A 27,811-nucleotide genomic window follows, 5' to 3' on the forward strand; every position below is an offset into this window, starting at 1 on the left:
AAATTCCTCTCGGATCTAATTACATAAGCCAACATACATGCTAGGAAAAAGACCTTGAATTAAATATTTGCGAAAGACTTCCCTTTGAGTTTCCTAAGAAACAATGTGAAAAAAAAGTTTTGCATTTATCCTAAATAATATCAATAACAACTATGATGTATTTATGAGACAAATTATACCCAATAATATCAATATGATGTGTTTAACAATATAAAAATAATATACTTTTATTAAAAAATATAGAATTAAAATTTAGTGTTTCTCTTGTATTTTTATTTATTTATTACACGCCCGCTACTTTAATAATAATAATTTTTGTTGGGGTTGAAATATTTATATGTAGCTAATCTCTTCTTCCCAATTGATTCAAACTAACTGAAACGACACACGCAGAATCAAGGGTTTCGTTTCTTCTATCGCATCTATTCATTCCTTAAGTTTGCACTCACAAGCGCCAAAATCTCAATGAATTAATCTTCTCTCGTTTCAAAATTCCGAATCCTCGCAGTAGCTGCTTCTCTCTCTCACTTTCTCTTTACGATTTTCAGTAGCGCATCTCAGTTCCTAAATTTTATGCATGCCTTGTTTAGAACACGTTCGCACATTTAATCTTTGGATTTTATCTGATTTTTTCCTTGCTTGAATGCTTAGGAAACCTAAGAGCTGAAGCGATTTGCTCCTTCGTGTTAATTTTATTTTTAAATTGAAGACATGTTGAAGTTCTTGATTTTCTTTTTTTAATTTTGCTATTGAAAAGTTAACATTTCGTTTTATTTATATGTATTTGTTTTTGCTTGGTGTTAAAATAATGAACCCTTGATGTCAGTAGTACTGGCCTTGGTTGAAGAGGTTGGCATTAATTTATTCACGAGTCTGTTTAATAGGCACAGTCACTGTTAATTAGGTTCTTGATTTTTATTTTTTTTCTGTTTCTGAAATTTTGCACTAGCCTTTTTTTTTCCCTTGTTTTGATTGTTCAATTCACTGAGATGTTTTTTGCATTCTAATCTGACCAACTGTGTTAGTGCAATTGCAGGCTTGGCATGATGGATTCGAACTTACCGTTGCCGCCTCACGGCGATTCTGATACGAAAACCGCATTTCGCAAGCCTTCTGGTGATGCAGCTAGTAGAAATTATCGGCGCCGGTCACCTGTTGATGGATCATCCTCACCTGATGGTTGGGATCTTTTAAGCTCTTGGTCTTATTTCTTTTAGAAGTTTCAATGGTATTGTGATGAATTTTCAACCAATGTTGGTAATTTGGTATTTGAAACTTTTTAAATTTGTGCTGTTCGTGCATGGTTCTTCTTGTGATGGAATTAGATAGGTGGTACGTTATTTCTTTTGTCACTTACCAAATGATCTAATTTATGGGCGTGCTGGACTTAAGGCTGATTCATGGTGTTTTCTGACGTCACAGCAGTTCCCTGTGTATGAAAACTAATACAGTGTTTTATGTTTGTGATTAGCATAAGGTGGGTATGTGATTGCAGTTTATAGCAATTTAAAATACTTGCACTATTTTCCTTAATAGCTTATGCAACCTACTCCTTTTTCCTGTCTATGTGGTCAGCGTTTTGAGAAGATTTTAGTTGGTATGCTATGAATCTTAATTCCACTATGGGGGAAATGTTTTTTTCTCTTATTAATAAGGTAGTGGTATATTGTTAACAACCCATTGTTATAAGTTTTCCTCTTATTGTCTCTTTGTTTTGTGTTTTTCAATATCTGGTATGAAAGCTTTTAAAGAGAAACTTAATCATTTGAGAATAATGATTGAATTAATGACTAAATCCTTTGGATCGTATTCCTTACCAATAAAAGGTAATAGTACATTCAATACTATTAGCCCTTCGTCTTATGGTGTTTTAGAATTCTTGATTCAAGAGCAATTAATCACATGACTCCTTTTCCTAAGCTTTTTGATTCATATGTAAAAGTGACTAGAAAACAACTCATTACAGTTGCAAATGGTGATGATGTACCCATATGCAGATCTAGGAATATAACTTTAGAATCATCTATTGTATTAAAGGATGTTTTATATGTCCCACAATTGACCAATAACTTTATCTATAGACAAAAGCTTACAAAAGATTTGAATTGTTCAGTAACTCTTTTATGTTCTTATTGTGTATTTCAAGACTTTGCCACAAGGAAGATGCTTTTAATTATTAAGGGAGTAGTATGAGTTGTATCTACTGGAATCCAAGGGCCAAAACAATGACAAGCAACATCATAAACATGAACAAATTCCCAAATATGGCTTCACTATAAAAGATTTGGGCATCCCTCCTTCAACCTTTTAAAATCCCTATTCCCTCACTTATTCACTATAGAGTTTGTTGAGTCTTTCAAATTTGATATTTGTCAACTGTCAAAGCATCATCGTGCATTTCATTCCATCTTTTTAAAAAAAGAGTAATTTCTCATTTGAATGGATTCACTATGATGTCACATGCAAACAATTGATGAAATTCTTTAGGACTTGAACTCATGCCTAGGAAAGGGGCTATTCCTTAGGAAAGAAGACAAAATAAGACACATTGACCTTGAAGATATATACTCATGTAGACTATACAAGTTTTGTTAGTTACAGAAAATCTACATTTGTGTTTTTTATGTTTTTTTGAGAAAGTCTAACTTAGAAGCAAAGAACAAGATAGAGAGTATCTCATTCCAGTGTAGAAGTTGAATTTCGAGCCCTTGGTCAAGGTTTGTCTGAAGGGACTCTGGATGAAGATTATATTTGTTGACCTTAAAATAAAGGTTGACATCTCTATGTAATGTACGGTGATAGCAAGTCAACCATGAGCATTGTCCATAATCGATTTCAACATGATTGGACCAAATATATTGAAATTGACTGGCACTTCATCAAAGATAATCTTCATAGGAGCCTAGTGGTATAACTGATGTCCCTATAGGATTTCAGATAGCATACATTTTCACTAAAGGGCTTCCTAAGGGCAGATTCTAGAATCTTTTAGGCAAGTTTGGAATGATTGATATTCATTTACCAACTTGAGAGGAGTGCTGTAAATAGAAAATTATTAGGATAAAAATTATTCTCAATATCTCCATAATAATTAGGAAAAAAATGTGTTCAGAATCTTCTTATTCATTTCAGCATATTCTTATTTCTTTTTTTTTATAGGTTTTGGTTATTACAAATAGAAATAATGAGAATGTAATTGATGTGATTGTTATTAATTAAATAATTATTTATTTTCTTACATAGTTTAAACAAAACCCTTAAAATTGTTTATTATTAAGAAATTAGTTGTTTGACCTGAGCTGTTTTTTGTGCACAACCTACTGTGCAAGAATTGCACAATGTAGCTCTCCTATACGGAAGCAATTCACATGATTGGGCAAAGTATTCAAGGTCAAAAACCAGTCTAATTGTGATATGGTTCAAACTATGATTTTTTTTGTATCAAATCAGGATACAAGTAATGAAGTTTGCAATTCTAACTACAATGGTGCCTATCGTGTCTTTTTTATCTTTTTCTTTCTGTTGTGAAAAGCCAAAAGTAAATGTCTATTATCTTCCTAGTCACTTAAATGTTTTGCTATTCATATCAGTTAATTGTTTAAGTGCGTGTTAGCACATGTCCAAGATGCATGTATATTAAGAAAATCACGTCAGTTACCTTCAGTTACGCACTTAAAACACTGCAAGACAAGCAAACATTCTGTCCCTTGTTCTTGCCTCATGCATGGAGAACCATTCATTACACGTTACGACATTGCTTATTGTTTATTTTAAGCTGTTCACTTTTGGGTATACCCTCATATCAATGACCCTGTGCTGCAATCTGCCAGTAACTATTTTTATCTGGAAGAATCTCCATAAAAGTGTTTTGCATAATAATCCACTACAGTACTGATCTTAGTGTTATAAAATTCAATGCTAAGCTATATGTAGTCTATGACTTCAATAAATAAATTTATGTTCTTTATATGCAGCTAATCCTAGGCAAGGACATAGCTCAAGTCCAAATCCAGTGAGAGAAAATTCCTCAAGAGTCTCTCACCATTATTCAAGGAAGTATGATGACCGGGAACCGGACCAACAATATGGAAGAAATCACTATGGCAGAAGCAATGACTCTCTTAGAAATCCTGATAGACAGTCATCCAAGAGTTCCCATGGTCACTCTCGACGTGACAAGTATGCAAATGAAGATAGATATCGGGAGAGGCAAATCTCTCGTTCAGGACATGAGTCAAGGGATGATCATATGCGAGAAGAGAGCGATATGAGGTCAAAAAACTACCATCGCAGTGTGGACAAGTATTCACATGACAAATATGACAGGCCTGATCATAGAAGCAAAGAAAAACGAAGGGAAGCATACTTGGATCATAAAACATATAAAGAGAACGATCCTTATGAAAAATCTGCATATAGTAAGAAGCATGCACTGCATGATGAGGTGGAGAGGGAGGGACTTTCATTGGACTGGGATGGTCGAAATGAAAGAAGAGATTCACGCAGAAGCTCAGGGGACTACAACAGAAGTGACCAACGAGATGACTCAAGTCCACAGAGAGACAACGATAAATATAGTGTAAAAGATGCTTATAAGAGTGAGCAGAAGGAGTTAAACGATCAAAACATTCCATGGAAAGAAAAAGGAAGACATGACACTGAGATTGGGAAGGGAAAAACTAGGAAAGAAGGCGAGCAGTGTGCTGTTGAAGATAAAGAAACTTCTGGGAAGAAACTAAAGTTGTTTGATCCTGACAAGGATGACAATAATAGAAAAAATGGTATTGTTTACATATTTTTTTTACTGATTTTTTTATATTTGTACCATTATATGAAATTACTGTGTTGCTTCATTTTCAGGTACTGAAGCCAATGAAAGTAAGAGTTCAAAGTTTTCTCATGAGAGCAAGGCAGATTCATTGGCTGCCAAGACCAGTGGCTTTGATGGTGACAATGATCTAGATGCTGCAAAATTTGCAGCCATGAGGGCTGCTGAATTAGGTATGCACTAGTTATCCTCAAAATTTCCCTACTTTTGGGTTATGGACATATGTTTGCTTTTCTATGATTGATTGGATTCAGATAGATTTAAAGTTCACAATTTCAACTTTCACATTTGCTTAAGGTGAATTGATGTGGGTTTGGATGTATATGACGTGGATGTTTGCCATTAAGTCCTCAAATTTATTTTCTCTATTGAAAGTTTTTCTCTTCTCTCCTAATGATTTGAGTTTCCAAGTTGTCAACCTTAAAAAAAATTATTTTAGCCAAGCATCTAGAAATAGATGAGACTGAAATAGGAACTTGATTATAGATCATATGCATGTTGTGTTCATTTTGAAATTTTGGTGCATAACAGTTAATAGGAACTTAGTTGGGGCTGGTTGCTTGACTACTGACCAAAAGAAGAAACTGTTGTGGGGCAGCAAGAAGAGTACACCTACTGAAGAGGTATTTTGCATTTTTCTTTTTTTTGGATGTGTTCTTTCCTTTTGCAAATAGAATGGCATATAAGACAGTAACTTTTCTTTGGGATTAATATACTCGAGGAATGATCGTGAAGTTGAAATGAACTGAATTAGTGTAATTCACATTTCTAGGCTTTTGTATCCCAGGAACTAGTGCTTTTCAATTTAGATGTTTGAGACGAGAGGTTGAAATTGTTCAGTTAATGATGACAAATTCGATCAGGATTTCTAAGAGAGTCATTGCTTCCGCCATAGTGATTTCTTCCATATTGTTGGTCCTGTTCCCGGTCATGACCTAATAACCGCAGTCTATATGATACACAGGTATAGGCAATGGTCGTTTCACACAAAACCGTATTCTATATGCTATGTTTTCAAATAGACGACGGTTATAATTAGAAGCGCAGTCTATATAATGATCTTATTTTTAAAATTAACATCACATTTTTGTAGACGACGCTCCTGTTGAACCAGTGTCTATATACGTCGTGAAACCCTTATTTTGCACTAGTGAGTATTTCTATTTCATTTTTCATGAACTAATTTTTTACTATATAATGATTAAGAAACACTCTTTTTGTTTCCACTTATTCATCTAATTGGTCTAATTCATTATTGGATTAATGAAAGTTTAGTTAGTAACAATAAATTTATCTTCAATTTGGATATTTTTTAGAAACTATTCTTGTGGAGAATAATTTTCTCTTTATTGAATAACATTTTATAAGTGAAGAATTTTAACAATGCTATGTCGTGGAGTAAAGTACTTAAAAAAATAAAATTTTAAAGTTGCACAAATAGATTGAAATTGTAAAAACCAAAGTTTTGAAAAGAAGGGAGTATGAGCAAAGAATAGTACTGACGGATAAAAGTGCATCTAGAGTTAGCAGTTGAACTTGGTCAAGCTAAGTCAACATATCCACCATCACATTTGCCTTGAGTTTGTGAAACCTCAACATTATCTCCTTCTTTAGTTATCCATTCATCACTAGACTCAGTATCATAAAATGGGAAAGCAACAGATTTTCTTATTTGTTTACTTTTTAGCTGCACATCATATAAACTAAGTCATTCATCTATTTCTGATGCAAAAGGTTTCTTCTTTTTGTATTAAACTATGATTAAATATGAAAATTTAATTACTATATAAACCAAGTAAAGGCAATTAAAAACTATAAATAACTTGATAAACATTAATTACCATTTCAAACAAGCTCCAATCACACTCACCCAGAAGAGCCCTAATTACGCATGGTTCATCCACACTTATCCATATTGAAGACGGTTCATACCCTTAGTGAATTTGAAGTCCTAGAGTGCATCTGCGGAGGCCTCTAAGTGCATCGTGTGCCCTTCTGCACTTGCTGCAACAGACTAAAACATCAGTTCCTTTACTAGCCGGGCCCTCCTTCCAGATTTCCACCTTAGCTGCCTTCTTTGCCTATGCCTCCATATAACCTGCATTATAGCTTCCATAACAGTAAAACAAAACCTCTCTTCATAGCAACATGTCATGCCCACACAGATAACATACCATGTTGGCATAAGCAATCTTCTAGGCAACCTCCAACTTGTGCTGTCAAACTATGATTTCCTCTGCCATTGCCTAAGATAGCTCCAAAGATAGCGGGTCATAATTTCCTAAATATAGAAAATGCTTTGCCTCTGCTTTGTTGCTATTCCCTTCGCAACTGCTCAATTTTGTATAGCATAGACAAGAATGGGTGTTTGACATATTGTGCTGCCGATAGAGTTGAATCGTCTGCATCAACCGAATCAAGAATTAGATTCTGCAACCAACATAACACCCGCACAATGGGTCAAAGCTACCTTAAACTTAGTTATCATTCAACAAATTCTAAATTAATATATTGCTTCCTTTAAAAATCCTCTATGGCATATCAAATATGTATGCATTTGTACTGTGAATGAACTACATATACATTCTCACCAAAATATGCCTTGGGATTTGTTGGTTGAAGTCACCCTGTAGCGTTGACCTGAAATGTTGTATACCTATCGATAATTGTACATAAAAATATAAGATTACATATTGCTAAAATATGTACCTGTGGTTGAGTTTGTACGTAATAAGTAGATGAGTAGTAATGTGGAGGATGACCTGTTTTGTGACATGGGTAATAACATATTTTTACATTTCCGATAATTTGCTACTAACTATGCAATCGTTGCTTTATGAATGGTCTTGCCAAATATTGTAGTCTGGGCATCGTTGGGATACAGCTATGTTTTCTGATCGTGAGCGGCAAGAGAAATTTAACAAACTCATGGTAAGTGTTTGTTCTATTCTGACCCAAAAATTGCATGAAGGGGATGTTACTTTGAATGAGTCACTCCATTGGAGTTTCTTCACCTACTAACTCAGTTTGAGTCTAAGGTTGTCCTCGTGCCTATGGCAAATTGTAGGGTGTGAAAGGCGAAGCTAAAGTAGAGCAGAATAGCAACAACCAAAGCAGTAACGATATTCTCCGTGCCGAGAAGCAGAAGGAACTTCAGATTGATCTAGAGAAACAATACACTGCAGGCCTTCGACGAAGAGATGGCCGTACAGTTGGTTTAGGGCTTTAAACATGTTAAGCATCACATTCACATCACCCCTTTTTTTAGACATGTTTGGGATTCTATGTATATCATGTCACTCAACACCTCATCGGACTTCCTCTTTCAGACACCGCATGCTAAATTTGTATTTTCCCATACAATTTGCTTTTCTTATAAGCCTGACAAAATTATCTTTTTATTCATCATTGATTCCGTCTATACAAAACTTAATTTATCTAATTTATTACATAATACAAACAAATTGATGATGTGATCAAATATATTTCTATATACATGCATAGATTTAAGTCTTATATTTATTTTTTTGAAAAACTTCTAATACAGAGACAATTTTTCACTGTCTGATCTCAGATGAGTATGGGTGATGTAAAAGGGGCACGAAATTAAAGGAGAAAACAATAATTTTAGTAGCGAAAGAGAGAAATGGAGAATAAGTGAGAAGAGTGAATTTATGATGATTTCACACTTTTACTTCACTAAAAGTTATCTGTTGTTTGTAGGATCCCTTTTTCCTTTTCTCCATTGAGTCTTTATCATATTATTTTTCAACCATGATCTCCTGGCTTATTCAGTTATTTGAAACTTCGTAACAAAATGACTTCGATTCCCATCATTAGATAATCAGTTTAAAAGGTTGATGATAGTCACTTTTCCTTACCATTGATCAATTTGAGCTTTTTCATAAGCCACAAAAGTTTTATCAAACTTCCTATCATGCCTAATCAACATTTAAATTGTTTCATTACCCTTGAAATTGTATTTTTGTTGTTAGACTTTTCATCTTTTTATTCTTTTCAACTTTAAGTCTTTGCTTTCGATTGATCAAACATTAAACATCTTCATCACCTTCCTTCTAATGATTTAAAAAATTACTTAAGGATTCACTTAACTTTTGGAAATATATTTTTTAACTTAATCAAATTCTTCAATTCTAACTCCAAAAGAGCAAACTTTACATTCTTAATATTGATGTCTTTAGTAACATCAACAATCATGATTAACTTGAAATGATTTTGTATCCATCTTCTTTGACTTCTCTTCAACCTTAATCTTAATCTTCCTTGATCAATTGTCTGGTTTACCTGAAATGAATACAATTATTATTAGTATAATGACCACAAATATTATGATATTTACAATAATTCATTCTTTTTTTTTTGTTCTAAATAGGATAACTTATGGTCATCACTCAATTTTTTTTTATGATTTAACAAAATATAAAAAAATTATGTACTTTTGCCACATCGAAAAATGACCATTTTATGTTTTAATTCTCATTGTTGTAGCAATTTGCAAACATATAAAGTCCTATTTTTTATGCAATATTCATATTATTGCTTACTTCTTTTTCACTTCCATTTTATTCAATTCTTTATTATTAATCAAAGTTTCTATGTATGCTATTTTGTACTGCTCTATAAATTTTTTTATATCAGTCTTTCTTCAACATTATTTGTTCATTTTTTCTAATTTTATCGGTCAATTAAGCTATATCTATCAAGGATAGATTTACCAATTTCTTTCTTATAAAAAAATATAACCTTGTTGTTGTCATACAAATCAACTCATGCTCAATAATTTGAATATAACATCTAGATTTTAATTATCTAATTGATTTAGATAATCATCTCATTATTATATCTTTTAATAAATCAATTAGACTTACTTAAATTTCTTGTAAATATATTAATTATTGTTGCATTTGTTATTTTTTAAAAAAATCTATAATTTGACCCACAGTTCTGATGACATATTTGCATTATCATTTATAATTTTTGCATTATTATTACTATTATTATTATTATTTTATTGGGTATTTATTACAATTTTTCCAGGTTATCAATGTCATAAAAATCGAGAATAATTTATTGAGTGAAAGAATCGCACAAAACACATAGCAAATAGAAATCAAATCCAACACACTTAAATCTAACCAAAATCACGTGTTTTATAAAACTTTTGTAAATAAAATACGAGTCTCATTGAATGGCAATTTGTTTTTGATGAATTTGCATTGATAAACTGTGTTTGTTCCACTTGTTCAGCTGTGTGTAACACGAGTTAAAATTTTATTATATTTATCATATTATTTATAAATTTCAATAAACTTTTATCATAAAATTTTATTTTAAATTCCTATCTTAATTGAAACAACCCAACTTTCTTTATATTTTCCATTCAAATCATTCCAAGTTTACTCTTCAAATTCTCACAAATCTTCCTAATCCAAATATCCAAATAAAGCAAACTTAAGAGTCCTATTATTTTCTTTTTCATATTCCAGTTTTGGCGTTACAATGTTTAGTACAAAAGCTATAATATAATTTCGAGCAGAGTTAGAAAATTATATTTTATACGAAATCATATATTATAGTTCATTTAGAATCCAGTTGTCACCTTTTGCTATATGACACCCCATTTTCAACTACTTTAACATTCCTCATGGATGATAATAGATATTTCGATTCATTTTGATTAATAAATTCATTCTCAATATTTATATGCCTTTTATATACCTTAATAAATATGCAACCAGGACTACCAATCTTTCCAAGTTTTAGCTTATAACCTCATTATTATTACTTCAATTAATAATATATGCACTTTCATTTTTAGCACAATATATATATATATGATCACCATAATTTATGGATTATCTGTTCAGTCATAAATAAATAAACAAATTAAGTACATTCTTTCAATTCATTCTTATAAACAACTCCACTATCAATATTTAATTGGTGTTAATCTAATATATATATATATATAGTCATAAAAAAAATTAATTCATTTAAATTTCTTCTCCATCCAAATTTTGCACTCATAATCGGTCATCTAAACATGATCATAACAAAAATTAACAAATGTTCAAGAAGTGTTGAGCATCACTGTCTTCATCTATAGAACTTTAATAAATGATCTCTGTAACGAAAATGGCGAAATGAGTGTGAATTAGAGTGAATCTAAAGAAAAATCCATTGAAAGAACCTTAGCATTCACTGTGAAAACCAGGTATGAAGTACCCAGGTTGAGCAGTGAGTGTGCGTAGTATGTGAAGGGTTGATGAAATTTATTCATAGGCTAATAATAGTTAACAAAACCCCTGATTTAGCAGATGTTCCATGTCGCGGTTCTTAGAGGTTGTAGGAAATGAACGATTCTCTCTCACCAAAAACAATTCAAACATGGGAGAAAAAACTGCACCTCTGATGGATTTTTCACGGTTTTTGTTTCATGAATATCACAACAATTCCTTTAGGAATTAATTTGGGCGATGAAATTGACCAAATTAAGGAATGGGTCCTCTAGCAAACTTTGTCTGCCACAGTTGTTTCATCGATACCCCAAATATGAAAAATGACTTGGAACCTTGAGATACAGAAATTTTAACGCCAACATGCAAGTTGGTATTGGATTCGGAACAAAAGATGGCTCATTTAGTCAGAAAGCCAATCTTTGAAACTTGACATTTCCCTCGCCCACAGATTTGTTGATGAATTTTGCTATAGCCTAAGTATTGGTGCGAGATTTTGCAAAAGGGTGAGGGAGAGAGGAAGAAGAAGAAGGAAAAAACAATGATTGGCAGAGATAGTAGTGTTATGAAGGCATGGGAGGCCACGGTGAGAAAGACACAGGCTGTGGCCAAGAAGCGTGCAAACAGCATATTTGGGATGACCCATGCAGATGAAGAAGACCATAGCCGTAAGGATCATTCAAATGGAAGTGAGGTATATGAACTTTACCATGCAGAGAAGGTTCTGTCCAATGGGGATTACTACAAGGGAGATTGGGCAGATAATTTTCCACATGGGAAGGGAAAATATGTGTGGACTGATGGGTGTGTGTATGTTGGAGAATGGGTCAGAGGGAAAACAATGGGAAAGGGAAGGTTCAGTTGGCCAAATGGGCCAAATTATGAAGGTGAATTCAAGAATGGTTACATGGATGGAACAGGCACATACACAGCCTCAAATGGTGACATATACAAGGGGCAGTGGGTGATGAATATGAAACATGGTAATGGTGTGAAGAATTTTGCCAATGGAGACAAGTATGAAGGTGAGTGGAGAAGGGGGATGCAGGAAGGGCAAGGTAGATATGAATGGAGGGATGGGAACTATTACATTGGGGAGTGGAAGAATGGGAATATTTGTGGTAAAGGGTCATTTTTTTGGGGTGATGGGAATAGGTATGATGGGAGTTGGGAAGATGGTTTACCTAAAGGGACTGGAGCTTTCAGATGGGAAGATGGAAGTTTTTATTCAGGAAACTGGAGCAAGGATCCCAGAGATCAGAGTGGAACATACTATCCACCAGGATCATCACAGGAGGGTCACCTTGAGTGGGATCCTGGAGAAGTGTTTAATGCATTGAGTGCATATGAAGTTTGTCCAGGGGAGAAGGTTTCAATTTTGCCATCACAGAAGAGGCTTGCAGTGTGGAGGTCTTCAAAGGGAGGGGATGGTGCTAAGCCAAGGAGAATGTCCATAGATGGGAGGGTAAGTGTTGGGTTGGAGAAGCCAAGTGATAGAATGCAGTTATGGGGTGGTTGTGAGGGTGATTTCAGTGGCACTAAAACTCCAACTACTGCAGATGACAACCTCACAACTTTAAACCATGATGGTTCTATTTCAAGAGGGACTCATCTCCAAACCCTCAAAGCACCCACCAAATCAAAGAGGCAAGGGGAAACCATATGCAAAGGACACAAAAATTACGAGCTCATGCTCAATTTGCAGCTGGGAATCAGGTACATCATCAAAATTTTACAAATTAATCAATCTCACATAGAACCACACATGCAGTTGAGTTATTCCCTGCATCACATATGAGTCATTAGAGTTTGTTTGATTTGTTACACAGGCATTCTGTTGGAAGACCTGCCCCCTCAGCATCACTTGATCTAAAGCCTTCAGCTTTTGATCCCAAGGAAAAAGTGTGGACAAGATTTCCCCCAGAAGGATCTAAATACACTCCACCACACCCATCATGTGAGTTCAAATGGAAGGACTATTGCCCAGTAGTGTTTAGGTAAGATTGTATACATGGATTTTTCAAGGAAAGTAATTATATATTTACTTTTGAAAGTTTTCTAAGACAGGTGCTAAATTAAAGCAATTAACTTTACCATAATCAAACACATGTTTATCCTAGTGCAGTGGTTAGTTTTCCAGGTAATTACTTTTGTTGGAAATCTCACATCTAATAGAGAATAATATATAAGTGAGTACAAACTTTATTTTATAAGCCAATTTTATAAAGTTGAGTTAGGCTTAAAATTCTCTTATTGATATGGTATCAGAACTATTTAGAGCTTATTATAGTGAAAGTTTGTTAGACCTATTGTGACACCCGTTATCGGACGAGTTGGTAGGTCTCGACGTGAGGGTGTATTGGAGATCTCATATCTCCTAGAAACCAGCGATATCAATCCTTATTTATTTTCTTCATTCTTGTACTAAATCAGTTATAACTTTTTTGTATGAATCTCTCCGCCTGCAGAACTCTTAGGAAGCTCTTCAAGGTGGATGCAGCTGATTACATGATATCTATATGTGGAAATGAGGCCCTTCGTGAACTTTCCTCTCCTGGTAAAAGTGGTAGCTTCTTTTACCTGACCAACGATGACCGCTATATGATAAAGACAATGAAGAAAGCCGAGGCAAAAGTGAGTGTGCTGTATCTTCTCCCTACTTCAATTGTTCTGGGAAATTAAATCAAGCCACCTTCTAACGTATTTGGCTATGCTGATGCAGGCTCTTTTAAGGATGCTACCAGCTTATTACAATCATTTTCGAGCATTTGAGAATGCTCTTGTGACAAAATTTTATGGTCTGCATTGTGTTAAGTTAACTGGACCAGCTCAGAAGAAGGTAAAAAAGCTTGTTGGATTATAGATAGAACAATATGATAGATTTATATGGGATTATGAGAACAAGTTTTATTTTCTTGTATATTTATGGTTAGACATTTGGTAGGAGGTTGATTAATAAAGCCATGTTTAGTTAAGAGGAAAGAAAACAATATTTTCTTCTGTCTAGATAGAGATAAAGTGAAAAGAAATAAGAGAATTTTTCTTGCCCATTACTGTTTATATTTTACTTTCACGTACCATGGCAAAAGAAAAAGAAAAGACCCTATGTGGAGTCATTTGTGGTTTCTATAACTGCATAAAAAACTTGGAAGTTAACACTTGAAATTTTGGGATTTTGCAGGTTCGATTTATCATAATGGGCAATCTCTTCTGCTCTGAGTATACCATCCATAGACGCTTTGATTTGAAGGGTTCTTCCCTTGGGCGAATAACAATTAAGCCAGAGTCAGAGATTAGTGAAACAACTATCCTTAAAGATCTAGATCTAAATTTCATATTTCGTCTACAAAAGTCTTGGTTTCAAGAATTTTGCAGGTGATGAAAGATTTTGTCACACTGTGTTATATCTGAGATGTTGTCTACCCTGTTAAAGTTGGTTTCTTTTCTAATACCCCAATGGAAAAAAATAAGCACACAAACTATATATATTTGTTATCTCAGGCAAATTGATAGGGACTGTGAGCTTCTGGAACAGGAGGGAATTATGGACTATAGTCTGCTGGTTGGTATTCATTTCAAAGATATATCAGAAAATGGAGAACTTATTTCTTCAGGATCTCACACTCCTACTGGTACTACTTAACCTCAACTCCTTGGCATACCTACAATACATTCAAAATTCAAAACTAAGAAAAATGGTTTGACTTGTCAATTTCAGGTGATCCAGAGAATGAAGGAACTCCATGTACTTCTAGAGCAGACATGGATCTACTTCTTCTAGATCCTACCAGGTCACATATCTTTTCGAATTTTAATGCTAACTTGTAATGCAATTGATAAAGATTGTTTTGTCATCTAGAGAGTATGTTATTTGATGTGCACAAAAGTATATCAGCTATAGTAGTTATTGAGAAACACTTTTTTGTAAGAGAAGAAGGCTCGTAACCAATTATAATCATGAACTTAAACTTAAATCAAAGATCACAAAACCAGTTTAGTAAGACGAAGTTTGCAGCTGTTTTACACAGTAAAATTTGACCTTATCTCTAATCGATGTAGGATCTCCAACACATCTTTTCATATTAAGGATGATACACCTTGAACATGAAAAATAGAGGAGGGTCCTATAATAGACTGTCTTAATAAATCTAACTAAAATAGATTCTAATACCACCTTATAAAGTGATTTTAAATTTAATTTGTCCTCACAAAACCAACTTAATAATAAGATGAGACTTGTTCTTCACTTATACACTATAATGAGTTATGTGCCAAAACTTAGTTCTTAGGGTCACCACCCAGAAGTTACTCTAGGTTGCTCTCTAAATACTTTTAAGTACCAATATACTCTATAACACCATTAGACATTAATGCTATGATTATTTGAATCAACAAGGGTAACTTTTTTCCAAATAAATGCTTGGTTATTGCTTATTTGCGTTGCTAATGACAAGCCCTCCAATTTTGATCTTAGCAGTAGAAATATTTGGACAAGTTTTTTCATAAAAACTTTTAATCTGAAGAAAAAAGGAAATTGATTCATTTATAAGTTAAAATAACTTATGAACAAACAGATTCATGGAGGTTTTGAATCTGGGAAATTTTGTGAAAAGCTCTGCCCAAACTCTGCCTGAGGATTGTTACACAAGTCATGGTGTTGGATAATACATATGTGTAATTTGCAATTGCAGATGGGCAAGTATCAAATTGGGTGTGAATATGCCAGCAAGGGTTGAAAGAACAGTGAGGAAAAGTGATTGTGAATTACAACTTGTAGGAGATCCAATCGGAGAGTTCTATGAGGTGGTTTTGTTTTTTGGTGTCATAGACATACTTCAAGATTATGACATCAGCAAGAAGCTTGAGCATGCCTACAAGTCCATTCACTATGATCCAACCTCAATATCAGCCGTTGATCCCAGACAATATTCAAGGCGTTTTCGTGACTTCATATTCAGAATATTTTCTGAAGACTCTTGAAAGGCCTGCACCATTCTGTGGATTTTACTATGTTTCTTACCTGCTACTCTATGCAATGATTGCTTCAAAATTTCAACTATTACAACCACAATTGAGATACACATAACTTTTGGGTAATCCATTTTTTTTCTATTTCTTAATTAGCTTATTGTTATGTATAGTGAGCAACTTAATTAGTATACAAGAGAGTAGCATGTGAAATGGTTAAAGCAAGAACATTTTGTACTTCTACAAACTTGCTAGAATATAATTATTCCTCCCTCCCAAAGGGGGAAGAGATGACAGATACTTCATACATTTATTATCAGATCGAGATGTATATTATTGCATAGGAAATGAAAGATTAGTGTACATGTTCAATTTTTTACTTCTTTCATTGATTTCCTTGCTACTATGTGGAATGGACATTGAATAAGTCTCTAAACCTTTTTTGACAAATTTGTTTGGTGGAGTGGTTATTTTCTAAAAGAGTACAAATTTTATCTTTTGATGCGATATGTTTATGATATTTATGGAGTAGAAAATTGTGCGAAGAATAAATTTATAATAGATAATGTTTAGGGAAATATGAATGGAGTTTGATCACAAAATTTATGACTCATTAATTCTTAATGAAATAAGTCAAATTGAGTTGACTCATTTTTAGCTCAACTCATTCAACTCATGATTTTAATTGAATCATTTTGACACTCGTGTATATAAATACATTTTTTTCAATGATTAAAATTAATAGATATAAATAAACTCTTAATATTATATATTTATTTTTGATTTGATGTATAACTAATATTTATGATTATGGCTTGATTTCGTATCATGATATCAAACTAATAGATTCCAAACTACTTAAAGCATCTAGTACTTTGATGTAACCATTAGAAAATTTTGATAATATATATATTATATTTCTACTTCGTAAAGGAGTTAGACAATCATTAAATAGAAATCAATTTTAGAAATTAAAACTAATTAGTTGTTATATTGAATAAGTTAGAAAATCATTAAATAGAAATCAATTTTAAAAATTAAAACTAATTAGTTGTTATATTGAATAAGTTAAAAAATCATTAAATAGAAATCAATTTTAAAAATTAAAACTAATTAGTTGTTATATTGAATAAATTAAATACTATTTTAAAGACTAAAAAAATAATTAGTATTTAAATTAGTTTTTATCATGATAAACCGTTTCTAAATGAGTATCTAATTAACTACCAAGATTTTTAAGTTAGTAGTTAAAACTTGGATAGTTAATTAGATACCAATTTAGAAACTATTTTTCAATAATAAAAATTAATTTAGATACCAATAATTTTTTAGTTTTTAAAATAATATTTAATATAGGAAATGTATCAATTAATTATGTTTGGTATCTAAACTTAGTTTTAATGATTTTATTATAGTGAAACAAGTGTTATATAAATGGTTGATAAGATCAAGATTGTTTAACGAGGTATAGACGAGTATTAAACATGTGTTAGTTGGTGAATTGTTGTATACTTTGTATGAAGTTACAACAATTTGTTTTTATTTTTGCTTCCTTTAAGTTTGTATGGTACACCTTGTACCAATTATGAAAAGAAGTTTGTTTTTTCTTATTTAAGAAAAAATAAAAGGATAAGAATAAAAGCAAATCAACCCGTTCTAGCTTGAAGCCAAAAGTAGATCTTTTGAAACCACGAAATTAAAATCACCAATGAATACAACAGTTTGAGTCCTCGTATACTTCACAATGTTCCATATTACAAACGTTAAAACTGCTGATAAAAAATAAAATATGTGAGTAGATGATTTTTTTTTTTTTTGAAAGGTTTTAAACCAGTGACTTTGAAGAGCTGTGAAATTAACATTTTTTTTATTTTATTTTTTCTAAAAAAGCACAAAAATCAAGAGCTTCATATACAAATTGCTATAAATGATTCCATTTATTTGTGAAACATGTATTGAATATCCTTTTTGATTTGTGATGAGTTCCATATTAAAAGCAGAAAGAAAATTTAGCAACCCATGATTTTGTTAGCCTTATTGTTAGCAACCTGAGATTTCTCGACCACAACCCCATCGTTCCCAGCAAGTGCCCTGTACTTATCCTTCCTCGTAAACCCAGTGCATTCATACGACAATGTCGATGCAATCACCCTCTGTATGTAATTCGCCACCTCATGGCTCGTCTTCTTCCCCGACCCACAAGTCAACTCTTGAGGCAATTTCTTCAAGAACGTGACTTCGTAAGCGGGACTAGGGTTCATGAAGAAGTAGAAGGGGTCCATGCCCTTCCACCCTCTTGCTGTTGTGCCGTGGAACATGCTCATGCGGTTCACCATGGCCACAGGGACCAGCTCGTCGGTTAGCTCCGCGAACAGGGCGGAGAATCTCAGGAGGAAGGGCTCTCGGCAGGTTGTGCCTTCTGGGCAGATTGCTAGGTCGCCATCTTGGAGGAGTTTCTTTATCATGGCGGCGTCAGTGTCGCGGTCGCGGCTCAGGCGGACGGTCTTGATGGGGGAGATTATCTCGGAGAGGCGGGAGACGGAGTAGGTGACGGCGGGGATGGGGCGGCGGAGGGCGACGGAGAGGAAAATGGGGTCGAGGAGGGTACGGTGGGAGCAGATGAAGAGGACCCCTGAAGAGGAAGTGTTAGGGTTAGGGTTTGATTTGGTGAGTTGTGGGGGTGGGGTGCCCTTGACAAGGACGCGGACTCCCAGGGCCCAGAAGGCATAGTAGACGAGGTTCATGGGGAGAAGGGAGCCTGCAGCAATTCTGAGGCATGCTAAGGGGAAGCCTATGGGTATCCAGAGAATGGTGAGTAGGGCAACCACTGGTGTTGGTTTCTGCACCAGTCTTCCATCATGGAAGATTATGGGCTTTGGAAGCTTCTCTGTACAAACTGATTTCACCTCACTTTTTGCTGGGACTATGTAACCTTCCTGCATTCATGCATGCCATCAAAAACATTAACACCTTTTTAAGTCAATTTTTATATTTGCTGGTAATTCAAATCTTTTATTTAAGAGACAAAAATTAAATTAAATGATTTAAAATAAGATTAATTTAAGATCAATATATTTAAATGTTTTAGAAAAAAAAAGGTAGTTATGATTAATTAATTAATGTGAAGAAGAGACAGCGCAAAACCAAGATTGTGGTTGTTTTTTGTTTGACCAAGAACAAGAGCTACATGTGAAAAACTGGATAATGTTCTCATTTAAGAATAATGTGACTTTTACTAAACACTTCATTAATTAATACTTTTCATTCTATCATTCTGCCTAATATATATAGGTGATAAAGGATAATTAAACCAGAAAAAAACATTGTATAATTCAACTATAAACTTATATGCTAAAGAGACACTTATACGACATAAAATTTGAATTTTTTAAAAATTAATGTTTTTTTTTTTTTAAATTTGTGTTAGAATCATATTAGAATTTTCAGAAATCTAATAAATACTTTTTAAATTTTCCTACAAATTTCATACGATTATCGTATCCAATATTATCAAACACGACACGTCATTTAAGAGGAGTGTACGAACTTCTTTATCAATTCCTCTTCTTCAAAATATACTAACCTTTTGCATATACCAGCATACATAATCTTATATTAAGCTAATAATAAAAATATTACTTGAACAGAACAAATACATAGTAAAATCTAACAAATATTACTTCTTAACATTCAATCAGCTTAGAATCATATGAATCATATTGACATAAAATGTGAAGATATGAGTAGTGAATGATGATAAGAAGGTTGTTACCTTGCACAAAGCCATGAAAGGAGCATCAGTTAGTCGATCACCAAGTCCAAGGTGTGGCTTGTCTTCTCCAAAAGTGTTGAGAAGAGCTTCAGCTTTGTTCTTCCCAACAAGTACCCCAGGCCTGCACACCAACCCAGTTGCTCTTCCCCTGTATGTCCCAATCTCAGTCCCCAAAACCACGTCTGCTCCTAAAAACTCCTTCAAGAAAGGTTCCACCATCACTCTCGGATTCGCCGTCAGCACGCACCGCTTCCCGCACGACGAGAACACCCGCCACGACTCCGGATGAACATCCTCCGCGTAGAACTTCGGAAGCACCGCTCGCGCCACCGATTCTATGCTCGACACCTTCATCCCCGCCATTGCCGCAAATATCAAAACCTAAATCACACCAAATCAGTTATTTTTTATCATACAACCCTTATACATCAAACAACAACAACAATCTCTCACAAACATTATTTATAAACATGTGAAAGCATAATTTCTCTAATCTACATGGAACTGTGAGAAAAAGGAAAAGGATGTGATGAGAACCTGAATGCCAGCAGATTCAGAGATGAAGTAGTAGAGAAGAGCAGCAAGGGGAGAAGCCAAGACAAAGAACAAAAGGCGAAGAACCCCACCAGCTTCAAAGGAGATGAGAGCAAAATAAGGGAAAGAGCTTCGACCTATGAGCAAGGTTCCATCCATGTCCGCAACCACAGTGTGTTGTTCCCGACCAATAGAGGAGCACTTGGTGACGGTTGGGAAGGTGGAAAAAGCCATGGATGGAAGCAATGAAAAGTGTGGTTAGTTGCATGAATATATATGCAGATTTGGTGGCACTGTGAGACAAGTTTTGGTTTGGTATGAATGAGTATGTGAACGATGACAATGGTGGCTCCGAGATTTCCAAAAGCGATTGAAATTGATTGATTGAAAAGGTGCGATAGAAACGAAGAGAAGGTGACCTTTTTCTGCATGGTTTGCTCCGTCACCTTTTGTCTTCCCATTGCAATTCACATTCCTTATTCTAATTTTTGTTTTCATTTCAACACCTTCTTTAACTAACTAAACTAATTACTTTCATTAATGCAATAATGAAGTAGACCAATTAGATCTATAAGGGGAAACAAAAATAGTGTTTCTTAATCGTTATGTAGTAAAAATTTAGTTCATGAAAAATGAAATAGAAATAGTACTGTAAAAAAAAATATAAAATAATAAATAAATATAATTTAGTGTAAACTTATTTAAATAATTTTTTTAATATGTGTATAAAACTTTAAACAACCACTTTTATGTAGAAGAAAATTTGCGTATGTTGTTTATGTCTTATTAGTCTTTGGATTTGCTTTAATGCACCATCTTTTTACCTTATGTTTTTTTAAGGCCATCTAAGATGTGTAATTTTAGTTAGTTCATCTAGGTTTATGTAGAATTTTTTAATACAATTGGAGTAGCTCAAATACTACTATTTATTTATTTTTTAATTGTTGATAAAAAAAATAGAAAAATTTTACTCAATCGAACTTCTACTTAGATCTATTTAAAAAAAAAATCAATTAAAACTTTTAAAAGAAAAATTATAAACTTTTTGTACAAATTATAATTAATTTATACAAAATTTAAAATTAAAAAAATTATATGAAAAAACTTCTTTAAATATATATAACTTAATGGAAAATTTATTTAATTTTTCTATTTATTTTGCACTACCTATAAATCCTTAAAGAAAACTTGTTCAACAATATTACTTGTGATACATGCTATATTAATCGCAAGATATAAACTAAGAGTTAGAAAATAGAAAAGAACATAAAATGCATTAATTAATGTATAATATGTTTTTTATGCTTTGGTTTGAGAAGCTCTTGCATTTATTATTGTGCTTTGGCTAACTCCACACGTTCCTTCTGTGTGTTAGAAGTCTTTTAAATTTTGGTACACTGAAAGCAATGTGCAATTCAATTTCAGTCCCTACAATTCAAAAAAGAGAAAATATTTTATTCAAAAATCCTCCTTTAAATTGCTTAACATTTTCATTATTCAAACATAAAAAAACATTTTACTATATTTTTCTATCTCTGAATTTCTCTTAATTTTATATTACTACATCTCAAAAATACATGTGTGTTATCCTAAATTATTGGTTTTAATTTTTTCGTGTGAGAATTTTTTTTTTAATTAGAAAAAAGGAAAACCGAATCAGAAATAAGTAATTTGATAGTTTTAAAATAGCCATGGCCAAACCTTGACTTTGTGCATCATAAATGCATTTTTGAGCCCTATTATAAATCTATTTAAATTTTGATAATTAAATTTGTCATAAATTTGGGAAGTTATAATAATCTGTCTACATACAAAAAATTTGTTAAAAAAAGGTTAGCATGTCTTTATAATAGATGTTTGATAACCTTCAAATATAAAACCAAACAATATCGAGAAAATTATTGTTGCCTAACTACTTCCACAGACACCACTAGATGTTCTTTCTTTCATTTTCAATCTCTGGGAAATCTCCAACCTCTCGAAATTTTTTCATAAATAATATATTTTAAAAAATTATGAAATGAATTTAGGATAATTTATTTCTCCAAAAATTTTGACGTCTAAAACTCCACTTGAATTCACCTTGGGGACATAATTGTGGGGGAGTGTTTTGCTATTTTTTTTATGTGAATACAATGAGAAAATTTTACAATTCGAAATTTGATCTATAGGAAACAAGATTTTCATCTTATTTTGAGTTTTCGGGTATGAAACCCTTCTAAAATTTGACTTTTGAGAAGTGGAATTTAATACATCAGAAACCAAAAGCAAAGGTGGGAATTTCACTCTTTATGAATTGAATTCTCACCATAAATAATGATAGGTACTATTTGAAGAAATAAGATTATTTTGGGTTTATTTGAAATTTTATTTAGAAACCCACCACAAAAAAAATAATAATTAGTAATCAAATTCAAAGATAAAAAATAATTAGTCATTAACTTAGATAGTATTTTAGAAACTAAAAAACGTATCGGTAAGTGGTTTTTATTAATAATAAAACTTTGTAAAATGGTTTCTAAATTGATATATAAACTAGCTACTAAGGTTTTAGCTACTAATATTTTAGATTCTAAATTAACCTCTAAAAAGGTAATAAAGACTAATTTAGAATCTAAAGTAGTTATTAGATAAAATCTTGATAGTTAATGATTAAATACCAATTTAGAAACTACTTTCTAAATTTTTATTAATAATAGATACTACGTTAGATAACAATAATTTTTTAATTTATAAAGTGGTCTCTAATTTAGTCAAATAATAACTAATTATTTTTATCACTAAAATTGGTTTTTATTTAATGATTTTATTGTAGGAGAAAAACAAAGGTAGAAATTTAACTTTTAGTCAAATTCTCACCATAAATAATGATACGTACTATTTGAAAAAATAAAGTTGTTTTGGGTCTATTTTGAAATTTTATTTAAAAGGGTATTATTTAGGGGGGAAATTCATTAAAATCCTCATATGTATTTTACTTGTGATTTGTGATTCTTGTTTGTTCTTTTGAATTTATTTTCTTTGTAGTGGATATTATGTTTATTTATTTTTTAATTGTTCACTTTTCGAGCAAGTGATTGTCATTTTTCAGTTCGATATGCAACATACGGATCTTTGATTATATTTTGCAGACTCATTGGGTAACTAGAGTTTATGTTCAAGTTAATCGATTTTCATTCTTAGTGGTTATTATTGGAGATATATGTATAGGAACATATGAACGAAGTTGCTTTTAAAGAAGGAAAGGTAGAATCTAAGGAGATTTTGTATATAGTTCAATTAAAATTTTGGACTTGGTTGAAAATTAATACCTAACTTTAGTCACTCTTTTTCAAATTGGTTTTTATGTCCTAATCATTGTTTGATGAGTACTGGGTGATTCTGGAGGCAAATAAATGTGTTGAATTATGGGACCACTTGGTTATCCACAACATGTAGGAAAAGATTAAGACAAAAGGATAACAATTGGTTTGTTGGCTCTGGTTTTGCTTGTTGGACAATGACAACTACATGCAAAGTGAAATATGGGGTGAATATCTCAGTTTTACCAATGTTGTAAGATGATTAATGTTGAGGTTTTGTTGGACAATTCTTTTTTTTTTTTTTTGGCATCAAGAACAACTTCTACTTTTTGAGGAGTTTTTAGGAATTTTTTTCTTAGTTAAAGCTTTTTGTCTTTGGCTAAAAAAGCTCAATAGAAAGACTAGCCACTCTGAAACGTCACAAAAATCCCCAACTCTTAGGATGCGTGTACCAAGGTGTATGTGTGAATCGTTCAAATTAAAACTAAGAAAGAAAAAAACAACTAAAAATTTTCAGTATTGATTTTTTTATCAACAAAGAATAAATAAAATAGAATGAGACATTTCAGGAGTGTCTCAATCCTTTTAAAAAAATGGTCAAGGCCTAACTGCTCAACACTTAACCAACAGATGTTCCAACAAGCACTACAAGTCAAAAAACAACAAACTGAACATCAGGAAACAAATATATGAGAAAGAGAAAATAACTCATCAAAACAAGCATGCATAATCCCTCACATAAGCACTGACATCCTACCAATTGCATACTAAAACAAATACAAAACAAAAAGAAAACCCCCCTAATAACAACCGAAAACCTACGTCTACACCTTAGGCATGCAACCGCAGATAACCCTCACCTAAGTTGGCAAGAAGAAGTAACCTACACAAAAGAAAACAACTCCACCCAAAACCTTCTCCTTCTTCAAAATAAGAATCTTTTCCAACATATTGTTACTAACTAAGTCAACCGGGAGCCAGAGTACTCTTTACGAAAAGCAGATATCTACACAATCACAAACCTACATAGAGAAACACAACAAACCTTCCATTTATAAACAAAAAGTTAGATATAAGGTCCACAAACATCATTTTTTTCAAATACTTCATACAAATCATGGTTCCAAGATATACACTCCTTATAACTTAGAATATACTATTCTTTTTGATTAATTTTTTAGGATTATGCAGGATTCATAAACTATATAAGTTATAATAAGGTTGAAGCATTCCTACAATGTTTCATATTTATTTACTCTTTCTATTGTGGATAAAAAAAAAGGGTTTTTCACTAAAATGGTGTATTTTTTTTCATATTTACGTAAATGGGCAAAAGTAAAAAAAGTTACAGAAATAGGTAATTCTTGGTCAAAGTTGCCAATGGTGTAGGCAACATCAATTAAATTTGTTAATCTTTCCACTTTTTATTTTTTAATTAAAGTTTCTAACTGGATTGACAACTTCAGTGTAAATAAAATTGGATATTGGATTGGCAATTTCACTCCATTGAAGTTGCCAACCGTATTGGCAAGTTCAGTTCATTTTTTTTAAATAATTAATTTTGTTAAAAATTAAAAAATTTATATAATAATAATTTTTAAAATTAAAACTATTAAAACTAAATTTTTGTTTTCGCAAGAAACAAAGTTACCCAAGATTAAGTTGGATTAAAAATAAGTTGTGTAATAAATGTAATATATTTAGTATTTTTTAAATGTTAAAATTAAAAATACTTTTGTTGTTTTTAAAAAATTGAAATTATATTCATGAAGTAGCATTTATAGTTGATATAGTTATAAATAAATAGGTTAGTGTTTAACAATATTTATAAAATAATAAATAAGTACAATTCATACATGATTATAAAATAGAGATGTAGGAAAAGTTGTCATTTATGTGAAGCTGTGCCGCATGGTGGTCCTCTTCGTTGTCTTCGTGGTCGTTGTTGTGGCTGTTGTTCGGATGGAAGGGTAGGAGGGGGTGGAGGTGGAATGTCATCGTCAGTGCCTTCGACTTCATTATCATCATTCTGATTTTCGGACACCTGTGAAGGCATTATTGGTCGATAATACTGCATGGATGACATTGGATTGTAGGCAGATGGGGGGATCATGGTAGAGGTTGCAAAGGGATTTGATGGACCAACAAAAAATTGTTGTTGAGATGGAGATGTTGAGTAGTTGAAAGGTGGTTGATGGAATGACATGTGAGGTTGATCCCTATATCCGAACAACTGGGTCGGTTGAACACCTGGCAGACGAAAAGATTGTTGTTGAAACGATTGAACTTGAGAAGAAGACCCGACATGATGTTGATAGTGAGGTTGTGTAGTCTCATGTGGCATATCATACTGTTTTGAAAATATGTGTTAATTTTGGATGAGTGAATGAAGAATAATAAATAATTTTGTAATTGAACTTAAATCATCCTCGGACGATGACTCTATAGGCGAGATGTAGCGGATAGTATGGTTGATGTACCATTGCATGTATGTTGACTTGTCATGCAAATGACCATTTCCATTAAATTGATTTCCCTGAATTAGACAATTATGACGGTCATTCCACATCGCTATCCATGCCACATGATATTGTGGCCAATATCGATAAGTTCGTCCTCTCATATCCTCTTTGTGAAGTTGATCAAGATTGAATGGGTCATGTGGAATACTTTGTCGAAATCCAAATTGGCGCATAACCCTATCAACCTGATGAAATTCAACCGTTGCGAAACATATGAGAGGAACTACCGCTCGTGCAATTGGGGAAACCTCGATAGTGATCAAGCGCCTAACATAATCCACTCGATATGGAGTCCAAAGAAACTGTAAATACATGTTTGAAACATCAGTAATATGAAATTTTCAAATAAAATGATATGTTAGTTTATATATTGGTTACAACCTCTTTAGCTTTAATGCCATCAAACATTGCTCGTATTTGAGGAACAGTGGTTCCTCCTGTGTGCGTCCTATGCATCCTCCGAGTCCACCTAATATAAGCAAAGGAATATTAAGAACTTTGTTTTCTTGTCTCGAAAATTAATAAAAAAATAGCATACCTTTTCCCGAGTGGGAAACCAACCCCTTGTTGAACTTCTTCATCGGTCAATGGTTGAAGTTGTGGAGAAATGCATGTTAGGCGTTCCCATGCCCAACACTGTAAAAGCAGCGTGCAACCTCCAATATTATCTTGATTAAAGTCTATTTCGTGATCGAGCGCACGATACAAAGAAGCCAATACAGCTGACCCCCAACTATAATTTCTAACGTTGTTCAAGTCAGCCAACAATAATAGATACATTAAATGTACCTTACTACCTGAAGAATCAGGCATCAATAGACTCCCAATAAGTGTTAATATGTGAGCTCGAGCATGTTGAGCAATAACATCATCGGTTGCATGATGTGGCAATTCCTGAAAAGTGTTGTTAAGTCAAGACAAACTAATTGCATTTCCTTTCACCGCTGTAGTGGGTGGTATAAATCCGAGGAACTGCTCACACAAAGATACTAAATCACCATTAGTAATCCCGGTGACAGCCTGTCCATCAACAGGTAAACCCAATATGAGTTCCACATCCTCCAAAGTAACAGTTGTTTCACCGAGAGGAAAGTGAAAGGTATGAGTCTCTGATCTCCATCTTTCCACTAATGCTGTAAGTAGTACGTGGTTGAAGTCAATGTTCTTAAATTTTAACAAATGTCCAAAACCAGAATGATCAATTAACTGTTTGACTCGTTGGTCAAGTATGTCCTCATGCTTTAGTATCCAGATTGCATGCCTTCTGGGTCTCAATAGTCTTTCATTACCTTCCCATACGTCTTTAGTAACATGTTTATCTTGGAGTCGCAATAGGGACATATTCGCGGGAAGGCGACAAGATGCCATAAAATTCTAATAAGATGGTTCCTGCAAATACAACCATATTTTATAGTACCTTTATACCTAGTTCCTATTAAAAAAAAAAATCCTGGGTGGAGATCAAATATAAATATATTTTAATTAATTTTATTTTATTTAATTGCACTTTAAACTATATTATACACCATTACACTTTAAAATAACATCTTTAAAAATATTGTCTATTTTAAAACAGTATTTTTTATTATAATCGTAATTATGGTAAATTATTGAATTATATATATATA

General features: G+C 32.9%; 4 protein-coding genes across 7 annotated transcripts; 2 read left to right on the forward strand and 2 right to left on the reverse strand.

The window, feature by feature from the left end:
- Positions 1–163: 163 nt before the first annotated feature.
- On the forward strand, positions 164–8,233 carry LOC137830388 (uncharacterized). 4 transcript variants are annotated; one of them, XM_068637685.1, is made up of 7 exons: positions 164–507; positions 1,037–1,179; positions 3,975–4,781; positions 4,861–5,001; positions 5,360–5,451; positions 7,691–7,759; positions 7,867–8,233. In XM_068637685.1, the coding sequence occupies exons 2-7, from the start codon at positions 1,044–1,046 to the stop codon at positions 7,900–7,902; spliced, it is 1,281 nt and encodes a 426-aa protein (XP_068493786.1). In that variant the 5' UTR covers positions 164–507; positions 1,037–1,043; the 3' UTR covers positions 7,903–8,233. The 4 variants fall into 4 exon arrangements, with proteins under 4 accessions (XP_068493786.1, XP_068493785.1, XP_068493787.1 ...); XM_068637684.1 differs by having other exon boundaries at positions 311–507; positions 7,896–8,233; XM_068637686.1 differs by having other exon boundaries at positions 360–507; positions 1,026–1,179.
- Positions 8,234–11,495: 3,262 nt separating this feature from the next.
- On the forward strand, positions 11,496–16,509 carry LOC137828307 (phosphatidylinositol 4-phosphate 5-kinase 5-like). The gene is made up of 8 exons (XM_068634813.1): positions 11,496–12,801; positions 12,915–13,082; positions 13,554–13,719; positions 13,808–13,924; positions 14,267–14,460; positions 14,587–14,717; positions 14,804–14,876; positions 15,777–16,509. Exons 1-8 carry the CDS (start codon positions 11,627–11,629, stop codon positions 16,063–16,065), a joined length of 2,313 nt encoding a protein of 770 aa, XP_068490914.1. The 5' UTR covers positions 11,496–11,626; the 3' UTR covers positions 16,066–16,509.
- Positions 16,510–17,971: 1,462 nt separating this feature from the next.
- LOC137828308 (glycerol-3-phosphate acyltransferase RAM2-like) lies at positions 17,972–20,810 on the reverse strand. Its single transcript, XM_068634814.1, has 3 exons — positions 20,363–20,810; positions 19,826–20,206; positions 17,972–18,989 (listed from the first exon to the last, which is right to left on the reverse strand). Exons 1-3 carry the CDS (start codon positions 20,591–20,593, stop codon positions 18,063–18,065), a joined length of 1,539 nt encoding a protein of 512 aa, XP_068490915.1. The 5' UTR covers positions 20,594–20,810; the 3' UTR covers positions 17,972–18,062.
- Positions 20,811–25,549: 4,739 nt separating this feature from the next.
- On the reverse strand, positions 25,550–27,524 carry LOC137829436 (protein MAIN-LIKE 1-like). Its single transcript, XM_068636239.1, has 6 exons — positions 27,174–27,524; positions 26,973–27,077; positions 26,722–26,819; positions 26,565–26,652; positions 26,142–26,485; positions 25,550–25,880 (listed from the first exon to the last, which is right to left on the reverse strand). Exons 1-6 carry the CDS (start codon positions 27,522–27,524, stop codon positions 25,550–25,552), a joined length of 1,317 nt encoding a protein of 438 aa, XP_068492340.1.
- Between the last annotated feature and the right edge of the window lie 287 nt (positions 27,525–27,811).

Source organism: Phaseolus vulgaris, chromosome 7 (genome assembly GCF_000499845.2).
Source record: "Phaseolus vulgaris cultivar G19833 chromosome 7, P. vulgaris v2.0, whole genome shotgun sequence".
Lineage (NCBI taxonomy): Eukaryota > Viridiplantae > Streptophyta > Magnoliopsida > Fabales > Fabaceae > Phaseolus > Phaseolus vulgaris.

Coding starts and splice junctions, on each gene's coding strand:
- LOC137830388 (XM_068637684.1), top strand. CDS start 1,044: ATGATGGATTCGAACTTACCGTTGCCGCCTCACGGCGATTCTGATACG. Junction 1,180..3,974: donor TGGATCATCCTCACCTGATG/GTTGGGATCTTT, acceptor CTTTATATGCAG/CTAATCCTAGGCAAGGACAT. Junction 5,452..7,690: donor AGAGTACACCTACTGAAGAG/GTATTTTGCATT, acceptor CAAATATTGTAG/TCTGGGCATCGTTGGGATAC.
- LOC137828307 (XM_068634813.1), top strand. CDS start 11,627: ATGATTGGCAGAGATAGTAGTGTTATGAAGGCATGGGAGGCCACGGTG. Junction 13,925..14,266: donor CTGGACCAGCTCAGAAGAAG/GTAAAAAAGCTT, acceptor GGGATTTTGCAG/GTTCGATTTATCATAATGGG. Junction 14,461..14,586: donor TGGTTTCAAGAATTTTGCAG/GTGATGAAAGAT, acceptor TTGTTATCTCAG/GCAAATTGATAGGGACTGTG.
- LOC137828308 (XM_068634814.1), bottom strand. CDS start 20,593: ATGGCTTTTTCCACCTTCCCAACCGTCACCAAGTGCTCCTCTATTGGT. Junction 20,207..20,362: donor CTGAATCTGCTGGCATTCAG/GTTCTCATCACA, acceptor GGTGTGATTTAG/GTTTTGATATTTGCGGCAAT. Junction 18,990..19,825: donor CTTTCATGGCTTTGTGCAAG/GTAACAACCTTC, acceptor GCATGAATGCAG/GAAGGTTACATAGTCCCAGC.
- LOC137829436 (XM_068636239.1), bottom strand. CDS start 27,524: ATGTCCCTATTGCGACTCCAAGATAAACATGTTACTAAAGACGTATGG. Junction 27,078..27,173: donor GGATTACTAATGGTGATTTA/GTATCTTTGTGT, acceptor AACACTTTTCAG/GAATTGCCACATCATGCAAC. Junction 25,881..26,141: donor AAGTCAACATACATGCAATG/GTACATCAACCA, acceptor GTTCGGATATAG/GGATCAACCTCACATGTCAT.